At 40.0% G+C, this 13299-nt stretch overlaps 1 protein-coding gene across 1 annotated transcript in view; it reads right to left on the bottom strand.

The window, feature by feature from the left end:
• The window catches only part of LOC122661436 (glycine--tRNA ligase, chloroplastic/mitochondrial 2), a 190029-nt gene that overhangs the window by 81938 nt on the left and 94792 nt on the right, over positions 1-13299 (bottom strand). Inside the window, exon 18 of the mRNA XM_043856817.1 lies at positions 2434-2505. Within this exon, the coding sequence (XP_043712752.1) occupies positions 2434-2505 (72 nt within the window). The remainder of the gene's footprint in view (positions 1-2433; positions 2506-13299) is intronic.

Genomic DNA, 13299 nt, shown 5'->3' with positions numbered 1-13299 from the left:
GCCCCATTACTTGGCTGTGTTTTGAGCTCCAGCATAATCCCTACCTCTGATATTTAGGTCGGGTGTAACCCTGCGGCTAGGGCTTATTGTTAGTCGACTGATTTGATTTATTGTGGGTAATTGGGGTTAAATAGCCTGCTATTCTAGCCTTATATTATAGGCCCCAGCCTAAGGCCAATTTTTTTTTTTTTTTTTGGAACTGGAGGTGTCCGACATTTGGCCGATTAATTCCCCCAGGGCTCATGCAAGACCTCGCAACACCACGAACAGGGAGATACTAGGGCCCCCATGTTCACCAGGGAGTTTCCGCCCAGGCGGGTGGCCCCAAGGGGGGAGGCGGAGTCGAACTCAGGGCCTAAGGCCAACATTGGGCCAAGCCTTGGCGCAAGCAATGTTCGAGGTCTTGGTATCTCGGCTAGTTTCAGTCAGCCAAAAGACCAAGTTGCCTCGGTAAATGGGCAAGATGTCGACCGAGTTGGTGCAATTTTTATGTCAAATTTCGGTCTTTGGTTTCGGTGGCCATATGACCTAGTTAGGTCAAGAAACTTGCAGGACAGCCTATTTTAGGCCCTATAAACATGGTGGAACCCTTAGTTTTTTAAAAATCACACCCAAAATGGTAGTTTGACTTAGGACCCTAGGTTGGTAGTGTACACTATATATATATATATATATATACTGATGTGACCAATTCCACACAATATTTAGTATTAGAACACATATAATTAAAGTAAAACAGCTTAAATAACCAATAGGAATGAAATTTCTATAATTCAAGTAAAACCCTTAGTTTTTTAAAATCCACTTGTTTCAAGCTTGGCTGTGTAAAATTTGGTCAAAAATTCAGCATTTGGGGGGTTTTTGTGCATTCACAGTCAAGACCTACTGACAGATGAGACTGGTCACAATTTCGACTAAGCCTTGTTGAGTTGAACTCTCCTCCAAATGATGTTGATGTATTACCTTCAACTTGAAATCTCCTCCAAATGATGTTGATGTGCAGCTAATCGCCTCAAATGTTGTTGTTGAGTGACAAGTTTACTTGTTCCAGACGAGATTTGGGCAAAAAATGAGGTTTTGAGGTGTTTTCCTTCAAAACTTACCAAAACCACATAGAGCCACTGAAATGGTCAAATTTCGACCAGATCACGTTGAGACAATGTATTTATATCGAATGAGTTGGTACCTTTTTCATTGAAACGAGATATCGGACCGAGATTTTGGTGAGATGCTGAAATCTTGGTCGAAACAATGAAATGTTTTGGTATCGCATGTGGTTTCCACTCGAGTTTTGTCGAAACAGAGAAAATCACCGAGATCTCGTGAGACCTCAAACCATAGGCCCAAACCTAGTCCATGTAGGGAAAGAACCTCTAGAAGTATGTTTCATTGTCAATAAACGAAGCTGCAATATCAAAAGGGAGGCTCCATTGTCAAAAGGGAAGCTCCATTGTCAACAAAGAAGGCTCCAATGTCAAAAGGGAGAATCCATCGTCAATGGTTGGTGGTAGTTAGGCCAATGTTATATCGGAGTTTGATCAATGTTAGGTAAGTGTTTGGTGGGAGTTAGGCACATGTTTTGTGAGTGTTAGTTGATGTATTTCTTTAATGTTTTCATTAGCCTATATAAGATGTAAGAGCCATAAAGCTCACAACAAGAATTTTATGCCTTGGTTTAACACCATTGAGCTATGAGAGATTGTGTATGTGGTGAGATGCCATAGGGTTAGTGAGAGGCTGACCTAGGCCATATGTGAGAGACCTTGGTCAAATTCCCCCCATATCCCCCTTCTTCCTTCCTTCTTTCCTTCTCTATTCCTTCTTCTTCATTGTTTCTAATTCTGTTTTCTGTTTTCTATTATGAAATAAATTATGTTTGCATTTTTGTTGTCCAATGATCCTGTTGCAAATTGATTTCTCGCTGGATTATCTTAACTGGTTCGAGATCGATTTGCATTACTAACTGACTGCCACATGGCAGATATTTAAGCCAACCAGGAAGGCCTTCCTACCTGGGCCTTGCAGCAAACAGAGCCTTTTCACTTAAATTATGAAGAAAAAAACATTTATAGCATGTGATCCATGAGAAGTATACAAAAGCATCCATGAAATTACAATCAGCTCAAGAAATGAAGACATATACATGAACAAAGGAGACAAGTATGTCAAGGTGACTCAAACTATAACAGCTTGTACCAGATGCACAAAACTACATATGGTCAGTTATGACTTATGAGCAGGCATTAGGGTAGCAATGTAGATTTGACATATAACTTTCATTTTGGGAAACATAACAAGAACATTATACCATTGTCACAAGAAATATGCCCATATACTTCACATAATATACAAACTAATAAAAAATAACAATAGGAGAACAGACCAGTAAGCCATCATAGAAATTAGAAAACTAAAGAAAAAATACGCATGTACCTGAGAGTTCCAACGCATCGATTTTGGAAATGATATCTTACTAATTGTACCAGGCAATTCTTCAGATAGAACCTAGGCAGAAAAGAAGACAACACTAGTAAAGTCATAATTTAAGCCATCCTTCAAGACTAAACAAGCTAACAAGAAAATTTTCAACAAATACATGAACTGTAAAACATTTATACCAAGAGGGGTCCTAGAAAATCAAGGTCTTAAAATACCTAGAGTCGCTTGCGGGGAAGATTTAGACCCTGAAAATTTTTTTCTTCCTTTTTTTAATTTCTTAAACAGAAGAACATATGACTGTGACTGCAGAAGAGAGTAACTGTGAAGACTCCTCACTTATGAAATCCATAACATCTACTAAAGACAATCAAGCTAGAAATATTGACATGACAAAGCCCATTTCCAAGTAAATTTCTCCTGCTTCACCCAACAACCCTCCAGACAGAAGGACCGGAAAGTAAAGATGCTTCAACTGATTCAATGACACCATAATAGCTTCACAGAAGCTACATCTTCCGTCCTTTGGCAATGAGGTGATCCACTTTAATATGTAGTATTATATATTGTCTTGTAGAAAGAACTTGACCTTACTTGGGAACTTCGTCTTTTCATTAGCAGATTCATAAGGTAGGAGCAAAGCTGCTGTGTATTTCAGAGAATGTTCCATCCCTAGTAACTGAACAACTCCAAACCTCTTCAATGCAGACAATGGATTGACTCAGAAGGAGGTCTAGAAGAAACAACAAGCGAACAACCTCTATTGACTCAGAAGATTTTAGATTCTCGCTGAGCCTTGGAGCCCAAATAACCTGACTTCTCAATTTAGACAAGGGTAGGACTGAAAACATCCTTATTTGCACTAATTCTGAAAAGATTCAGGCCCATGCTCCCTATATATTTGGTTTTGTTTCGGGTCTAATTTGTGGGATCATATATTATTTGTTTAGCTGTAGTAGTAGTGGGATCTGTGTTTAGTTTCCCATTTAAATTTTAGCAGAACATCTCCTATTTAATAGATTTATATTATGTTGAGTTATGTAACCCGCAAGAGTATTTTTGGTCTTTTCCCCCTATAGCCGACTCATCATTAGAGTCGGTTATGACTTATGAGGGGGGGGGGGCTTATTTGTAATCCTGCTCTTATGAATTTAATTATAAATAGCAGGGCTTGGTGATCACATTGATCATCCACGCATTACAGCCATTAGCATTCTGTTTACATGGTATCAAAGCCAGATCTGATCTAGGTTACAGAATTTTCCATCGCCACTGCTCTTTTCTCTTTTCTCGATCTTCATCTCCCTTCTTCTTCTTCTCTTCTCTTCTTGGTTCTCTCCTATCTTAAAAGGCAGCACTAATGAGGTGATCTATTGATCTAGCTGCTGCCCTATATGCCACCTCGATCATGGAATGAAATAACCTTTTTTTTGGGGATCAATAATCAAGGTTTAAAGTATCGGTATCGGGTATTGTATCGGTTGGTCGATTTTAAGAGACGTATCGTATCGCATCGTATCGGAGATACGTATCGATCGGTGCAGAAACGCATGAAAATGATCAAAATACACATGAATATACACTTTTGGACACAAAAAACAATATAAACAAGCAATTTATGTCATATATCATGCATATACACTAAAAATTGTGAACAATCAATAACCAGACAAGTGCGGCACTTTGAAATTGTTATAAAAGATTAAAAGATGAGTTCAAATCAATTTGAGAAGCATTTTTCGGTTTTGGGTAAAAATGCAAAGATTTGAACTCAAATCTTTGCAAATGTATACAAAGAATGCATAGCTAACTTAGTTTAACCTATTCTCTTTAAATCATAGCAAAAAAAACACCTAAAATCAAAGACTTGAACAAAAAAATCAAGTTTTTTCAAAAAACTTACCAAAACCTTCAAGAACACCTTTTGATTTCGAATTTGGGTTGTTGGATGCAGCAAAAGCTGTGATTCCACCTCCTTTAGAATCGTTTTTTACCAAGGATTTGAAGCCCTAAAAAAATCAGGTGGAAAAAATGGGTTTGAACCATGATTTTGTGGTTTTTCCCTTGGCTGGACAAGCCTTTTTTCCTCCTAGAACCTCTCTGTATCGTGTTCTGCTGGAAAAACTGAACATAACCATGTGCTGCTTAAGTGTGTCGAGACGTATCGAGACGTATCGATATGTATCAGTCGATGCATATCGATACGTACTGATACATATCGATACATACCAATACGTTAAAAAATAATTAAAAAAATTTTACAATGGATGTCTCGGTTGTATTGAACGTGTCGTATCGTATCGATATGTATTGGTCGACACGTATCGATACAGTCGGGACATTTTAATTTTTAGAAAAATAGAGACGTCTCATTATGTATCGTATCGACCACGACCGATACCGAGACGTATCGACCGAGACGATACAAGACGGACCGATACTTTAAAAACTGTCGATAATTGCTGCTCCCTTCTGCGATTATGGAATCTTCACCTTTGAAGATCAATTTCTGCTCCTCAGTTGAGAATCGAATCTTTATATTATTGAAGATCCAGACCTGCACCTCTTGAGCAACAGCTATCATCATCAACAACCATTGAAGTATTTTGATCCCTGCGATTCCAACCTTTCAGGGTTTTCTTCCAAAACCCTGATAAAATCGACTTTCCTGATTTGGAGTCAATATTTTTCAGATATTGTTGATATTTGGAGAATAGTTTGACCTACAACAGAGGAGCACTTGACCCAAGTTTCAGCCCCTTCTGCCAAGTATTTTTAGAGATTTTGAAATTCCCCATCTTAGGATCGATTTTCCCAAAAATTCGATCTATTTTTTTTTTTGGGGGTCTTCTTGCTGGTTCGATTTGGTGATTTGATTGTGTACTGATGTCTGACAATTCTATTGCTTCCTCTCAAACTGATGGGCAGCCACGGAATGAGTACCTTCCCTTTGCTGCTTCAATCAAACTTGTTGGCACGAACTACCCGATGTGGTCCAGGTCAACATACTTGACCATTGCTGGTTGAGGGCTTACAGGACACATCACTGGAACTACATAGAAGCCATCTACAGCATGTCCTCTACAGGATCGATGGATCTTCAATGACTCTCTAGTCATTTCCTTTTTACTTAACTCCATGCAACAAGATCTTGCCAGTGGATACTTGTTGGAAATTGCTACTCAGATATGGATTGTTGCGAAGGACACCTATGGTCAGGAGGGCAATGATGCTCAGTTTTATGAACTCCGTAAGAAAATTCATGAAACCACCCAGAAAGAACTATCCATCTCCCAGTATTATGTTGCCCTTCGTAGCTTATGGAAACACCTGGATCGCTACTCTAACTACCAGCCCACGAATTCAACAGACATTGCTGCCTATCGTAAGCATGGTTAAAGATTTCACGAAATATCGCCGATATATCGACATATTTCGGAAATCACGACACTACCGAGACGAAATGGTCATACGAAATGAAAAAAGTACAAATTTCTACGAAATTTCGTGATATTTCGGAATATTTTGGGATTTACATGGCAATTGTGGATGACTACACTCGTTTCTTCTCTGAAACTATTCCGTGGTCTACGTATGTCCTTCAGATAGAAAGCAATGGACGTCGACTCCAGCGGAGCATGAGTGGGGTAGATCCAGGATGGCATAGCAATTATTACTAGGATTGTTTTATGACAGTTGTGAGTTGTGACTTTGTGTATTGACTATTGAGTATTGAAGTAATGACTTTTATGGAGTTTCTTTTATGGAGTTTATGAGTTATGACTTATGAACTTATGTACTTATGACTTTATGAGTTTAAAGTTTAAACTAAAGGCTACATTTGACTTTATTTTTGTTCCATTACTTTGTTTAAATTTGTTATTATGTCTTTTAGTACTTATACAATGTGTATTTAACTATTTATACATCAGGGTCCGACCGTATACTGTCAATCAAGGGTGCAAACCCAAAACACCACTTTGAGTTCACTTTTTTGCAATATGAAGGTTTAAATGTGTTTATTTAGCTTAAATAAGGGTATCCATGAAGTATTAGGCCTTAATGGCCAAAAACCCACCGAGATGTACTGTCGGAATATGGCAGAAAAAATACCATATTTCGGCGAAATCTCGGTAAATTTCGGATATTTCAAAAATCTCGACCTGCCCGAAAAGGCGAGACGGGACGAGATCTTGAACCTTAATTGCAAGCATGTGGACAAGATCAGAGTTGATTTCTTGGCTGGTTTAAATGTCGAATGCGACCAGATTAGTGTTATAGTTCTTAGCAGATCACCTTTTCCCACATTGGAGCAGTCTTATGCCTTGGTTTATACTGAAGAAAATAGACGAGCTGCCATGCTTCATCCTCCTACTGTTGATCGATCTGCCCTACAAAAAACTAGTTCAGATTCTACTCCCTTATCTGATGGGTCTTCTCACAATGGTGATACCTCTAAGGAGGTTATTAAATGTGAGCACTGCCATAAGCCATATCACACCAAAGCCACCTGCTGGAAACTTCATGGTAAACCTGCTGATTTTGAAGCCAAACATGGTCAAGGAAAGTCAAAACCCAAAGCTAATCACACTGAAGCCGCTGCAACTCCTTCTATAGACACTTGTCTCACTCTGGATGAACTTCAAGCTTTTTGTCACATGTTAAAGGTATCTTCAGCGGCACCTGCCACGCCATCTGCAACTGCTGCCCATTCTGGTCCTCACTTTGCTTCAGGTATTCCAGTCAGTAGTCACTGTGCATCGGCAATCTCCAGTCCCTAGATTATAGACTCCGGTGCTACTGACCACATGACTGGCTCCTCCAAACTTTTTCACCAGTATTCTCCCTCTACCCGGAAAGACACTGTTCGAGTAGCTAATGGTTCCCTTTCTTCTATCTCTGGAAAGGGTTCTATTCGTTGCTCTCCTAGCCTTACATTATTCTCTGTCTTGCATGTTCCTTCTTTCTCTACTAATTTTCTTTCAATTAGTAGCCTTACAAAGGATTTAAATTGCAAAATCACATCCCTTTCATTGTGTCATACAAGATCTAGTAACAGGGACGACAATTGGTGGTGGTAAGGTACATGGTGGTCTCTACTTGCTTGACACGAGTTCGATTTCTCTCACAATAGTTTCTTCTCCAGCTCATCAGTTACATTCAGCATCATCTCCTGACCTCTATCAATGGCACTGCTGGCGAGGACATCCTCCTCTTCGATTTTAGCTTCTTTCTTTCCTCAGTTAGTAAAAAATTGTAAAAGGATGAGTTATTATGTGAGGCTTATGTTTTAGCCAAACAAACTCGTTCTACTTATTCCCCTTTGAATAAAAGAAGTGTTTCCCCTTTTGCTTCAGTTCATACTGATGTGTGGGGTCTTGCTCGTCCGACATCCATTTTTTATCATAGATGGTTTGTTACTTTTATTGACCGTCATACCCGCACTACCTGGGTCTAGATGATGCAGCACAAGAGTGAAGTTTTTTGTTGTTTTCAGCTCTTCCACCGTATGGTTCAAACCCAGTTCAATGCGACTGAAAATTCTGCACAGTGACAATGGCAGAGAATACATTGAGGGTAAGTACCAAACATATTTGGCTGACAATGGGATATTTCATCAAACCAGCTGCGTAGACACTCCTGTCCAGAATGTTGTGGCTGAACGCAAAAATCGTCACCTCCTGGAAGTTGCTCGGGCCCTTATGTTTGCCCGAAATGTTCCTTCTCAATACTGGAGTGATGCTGTTCTTACCGCTGCTTATTTGATCAACATCATGCCTAATATGTTCTTGATGATCGTGCACCTACAGACATTCTCCATGGGTCCTCCTTTGTTGTTCCCCCAAAGATCTTTGGTTGGATTTGCAATGCTCGTAACCATCACCCTCATGGCAAGCTTGATCCCCATGGTGTTCAGTGTGTTGTTTTGGGTTATTCAGCTACTCAAAAAGGATACACCGAACAAAAAAAATAAAAAATAAAAAAAGGATACAAGTGCTATCATCCTCCCTCACGGCGCACCTCGATCACTATGGACACTGTCTTCCATGAATCCCTGGCCTATGATTCCCAGCCACCTCTTAATGGGGAGATTGATTCTATGGGTGTTGAAGATGTGTCAGCTATAACACATGTTCCTATGACACTACCTATGCAAGATCTTCCTTCTGAAGGGATAGATGTTCTAGTAGTGCTTGACCCAGCTTCTCATCCGGTTCCTGTTCAGGGGGAGCAATCAGTTCGAAGACCTATGAGTTGGATTCCTCTAGATAAAGTCTATATCCGAAATCCCAAGCAAAAAGAACAAGTTCAAACTACCACCACTACAGCACCTCTACTCCTCCAGCCGCCATCCTTCTATCCAGAGCCTACTACTCCATCTGGTAAGGATCCTTCTCTTGAGTTACATATTGTTGTTCGTAAAGGCACTAGGACATGTACCTAACATCTCATATCCAATGTTGTTTCCAATGATTCCCTTCCTTCTTCCTATCGTGCTTTTGTGTGTTCTCTTTCCTCTGCTTCTATTCCACAAAAGTAGGAGGCTTTTGCAAATACAAAGTGGAAAGCAGCTATGATGGAAGAAATGAAAGCCTTAGAAAATAATACGACATGGGAGCTAGTGGTTATTCCTACAGGTAAGAGACCAATTGGTTGTAAAGGTGTTTGTAGTCAAGCAGAAGATAGATGGGTCAGTGGATACATACAAGGCAAGACTTCTAGCTAAGGGGTTTACTCAAACCAATGGGATCGACTACCAATAGACATTTGCAAAGTTGAACATTGTTCGGGTTCTATTGTCATATGATGTTAATCTAGGTTGGGATTTGTAGTAGTTAAACGTCAAGAACGCATTTCTTCATGGAGAGATTGAAGAGGAAGTTTATATGGAGATTCCTCCGGGTTTTTCATGTGACAAGACTCATTGCAAAGTCTGAAAATGAAGCGGGCATTATACAGGCCGAAGCATAGTTGTCACGGCGGTTAGGCGACCCAAGGCGTTGGAGAGGGCAAAAAATCAAGGTGACACCAAGTAGGCGACCAAGGCGCCCGCGTAGATGACCAAAACGCCTAGACGCCTGGACAACTATGGGCTGAAGCAATCTCCTCGGGCTTGATTTCACAGGTTTAATGAAGCCATCAATTATGTAAGGTACAAACAGAGTAATGCTGACCACACTCTGTTCATCAAGCGTTGTGGAGATAAATTTACTGTTCTCATAGTCTATATCGATGACATAGTTGTGACCGGCAAAAATGTTGATGAGATTCTCTCACCTGAAAGCTTTTTTAGGACTAGAATTTGATATAAAGGATCTAGACAAGCTAAGGTACTTTCTTGGGATTGAAGTTGCTCGTTCTTCCAAAGGCATCTTTCTTTCTCAAAGGAAGTACGTCCTAGATCTTCTCTCTGAGACTGGTTTGTTAGGGTGTCACCCTTGTGATACTCCTATGGAAGCTGCTACTCGTCTGAAGGAAAAAGATGGTGAACTTGTTGATAAGGGACGTTATCAGAGATTGGTGGGGAAGTTGATCTACCTCTCCCATACTAGACCAGACATTACATTTGCAGTGAGTCTAGTCAGTCAGTTTATGCATGATCCCTACTGTGAAATCCACTGTAAATTTGAACTTTGGAACTTGTGTGATTTCAGGTTCTACTTCAGTGTCAATGGTTGCTTCGATGCTGTGGGCTACATCAGTAGAAGATGCATATCAACTCCTCGACTCACCTATGGAGGATTCCATGGAGGCATCACAGATAGCTATTCTTGAGTTTGAGAATCCTGCCGGCTCCCTGCACCAGAGTTACTTATGTCAGATTTGCTGGCTTGAACGTATGCAGAATCTCTCCAGTTCCTAAACTGAATTATAAGTTATAATCTATCTTATGTATGTATACATAAAAGATTGATTAGTTAATATATAGGGGCAAGATGGTATTTTCCATCTGTGGGACCCATGTCTCCAGTGTGGAATCCAGATTCCTGTAGTTTACCCTAGCTGGATTCCCCCTGATGTCACATGACATCACCCCAATGACTAATTATAGCTAATTAGGTTTATATAAAATCAGATTATAAAAACACTTCCTAAAATCTGTTTTTAACATACTAAACCAAACAGCCCTTAATCAATACACTAGTATAAATAGGATACTTAGCCTTAGATTTTCATTAAATTCCTACACAAACCAGAATTTGGTTCAGCCTAGGAAATCTAGAGAAGAGAAAGTAAAGAAAGAGAAGAAGAGAAGGGAAAGGAAGGTCTAGAACTTGGAATTGAGGCCTAGCTTAGAGATTGGACTTGGAACTTGGAGACTACCATTATAGATCATACTTGAAGCTTACAATCAAGGCTGCCATCTTCAATCTCATCTGCTGCATCAGGTAGGTCATGAGTATACTGCTGTACCTTTCTTCTCCTCTCAATTCTCTTAACTCCAATTGGGTCTTAAACCCAATTCAGCCCTAAACCATAGAATTGGTAAGAACTTAGCCAAACCCTTATTTTGTTCTTGAATTTGGACCTAATATGATTCTAGTTGAGAGATAACCTGAATATCACTTCTTATCCTTCAACTATAAATGAATCTTATAACCTATTAAACCCTAGCATAGGGAATTAGGCTAAATTAACCAAACCCCCAAATTAAAATGTGATTTTGAATTGAATTAACCCAATTCTACTGACCCACCTTAAATAAGGCCTAAAACATAAAATTGAAAGCTTGCATGTCAAGATCAAAGAATTACATGAAAAACCCCGAATTCTGACTTTTAGACCGGATGGAGTTGCAGGCTTGCAACCGGTCGACCGTAGGGTTTAGAGTGTGAATCCGGTCCATGATTTTGGCCCTGTCGTGAACCCTGATGTTAGGGCTTTGACCTAGGACTCTTCCTATATCTAATTCATGATATTTTGTGTCTATTTAGGACTGTTAAACCCTGTCTTTGTGTAATTTACCTGGAGTTTTGGGATTCTATCTGGCTAGGCTAGTCTACTATCTCAGGTAAGGGAAATTGAACTTAATTTGGTGTGTTTGTGAACTTAATTGCTATTTTGTTAAGTATATCATACCATGCATCATCTCTACAACCCTGATCATGTAGTTAATTAGCTTTTACTTCTTTGCATTAGATGTGCATGATTTAGGATGCATCTGCATATTGCATTGCACTTGTTATTGTTCTTGGAACTGTATGATTTATGATGATGTTACTGGTCAGCTTATTATTACTCTTATTGAAACATATGCCATCATATTAGACTGTATATGGTTAGGATTGACATAGCCCAGTACTACGTCTCTTACCAACAGGGGAGAGGTGTTGGATAACCCGTGGTAGGTCCGAAGGGATGATTCCGGAATGCCATTCACTGTCCCATTTCCGAAGAATATTACAGGAGTGGGAATAAATAGTAGGGTTAGTCACTGGGGCTCCTTTAGCGTCAGATGTTTGATGCCTGAGCTGCCGGGTCTCCACCGTAGTAGAATGGTTTCGCTCGGGTGACCGACGTCTGGTTATGTGTTTCCGGGACCGAGGCTATCATTCTATTACAGTAGTACTTATACCTCATGAGACCTAGTATCCATGTTAGGAGCATGTTTAATTTAGGTCATTCATCATGGACTATCTGCATATGCTTGCATGCTTTTCCTTGCTGGGCTCAGTGGAGCTCACCCCTGTGGTATACCTTATTTTTCAGATGATACTACTTCTGCTGTGGCTATTTCCGTGGGAGTTTCTTCTGCTCAGGACCTTCCTACAACTCATGGAGTTGATACTCCGCTTCTTGTGGAGCACGATGTCTTGTGCTCGTGTGACGACTGTGCCTTCTCTTGAATTGCCTGACAGATCAGGCCATCTCCTCTCTTTTTGTTTATAAACACTTTTGTATGCTTAGACTTATGTAGATATATCTTTTTGGTTTTAAGTTACTGTGTGGGATTGCCTTGTAACTCTACTTCACTTAAATATATATGACAGCATTATCACTAGATTCCTTTATTACTGCATTTATCTCTAATATTTAAATTGCTTCCGCTGCGTTTAAATTCTGTATATTGTGATAATTGTTGTAAATAGGGTACTACACTTGCGATCCTGATGGATTGGTTGGATGTCAGAGACATCCAGTCACACTTGGCCCTCATGAACCGGGCCGGGGTGTGACACCTGCTCCACTCATATGGCTGTTATTATTCGCATTCTCCATTACTTGAAGTCGGCTCCAGGAAAAGGGATTCTATCATCTCCACATGATCGAAAATTTCCTTCAAGTTATTGTACCGTTGTAAGAGATAACTTTGCCACATGGCGTAGCAAGAAACAGAATGTTGTGGCAAGATCTAGTGTTGAAGCATAGTTTCGCGCTATGGCATAGGGAATCTATGAGTTACTATGGCTTCAAAGCTTACTTCAAGACCTTGGTGTCTCTGTTCGTCGCCCACTGATGTTGGACTATGATAACAAGGCTCCAATTAGCATTGCCCACAATCTTGTGCAGCATGATCGTACCAACAGGTGGAGATTGACAAACATTTCATCAAGGAGAAGTTAGAAAGTGGTCAGATTTGTATGCCTTTTGTGAAGTCAGGTGATCAGCTTGTTGATGTCTTCACTGAAGGATCGGGTGGGAAATTGTTTCATCCTAATAAGTCCATGTTGGTCATGTGTGATATCTATGCACCAACTTGATGGGGAGTGTTGAGTTATGTAACCCACAAGGGTATTTTTGGTCTTTTCCCCTATAGCCGACTCATTCATTAGAGTCGGTTGTGAGGGGGGGCTTATTTGTAATCCTGCTCTTATGAATTTAATTATAAATAGAAGGGCTTGGTGATCACATTGATCATCC

Source organism: Telopea speciosissima, chromosome 5 (genome assembly GCF_018873765.1).
Source record: "Telopea speciosissima isolate NSW1024214 ecotype Mountain lineage chromosome 5, Tspe_v1, whole genome shotgun sequence".
Taxonomy (NCBI): Eukaryota; Viridiplantae; Streptophyta; class Magnoliopsida; order Proteales; family Proteaceae; genus Telopea; species Telopea speciosissima.
The sequence above is the reverse complement of the archived record's forward strand: the minus strand, read 5'-3'. Positions and strand labels throughout refer to the sequence as shown.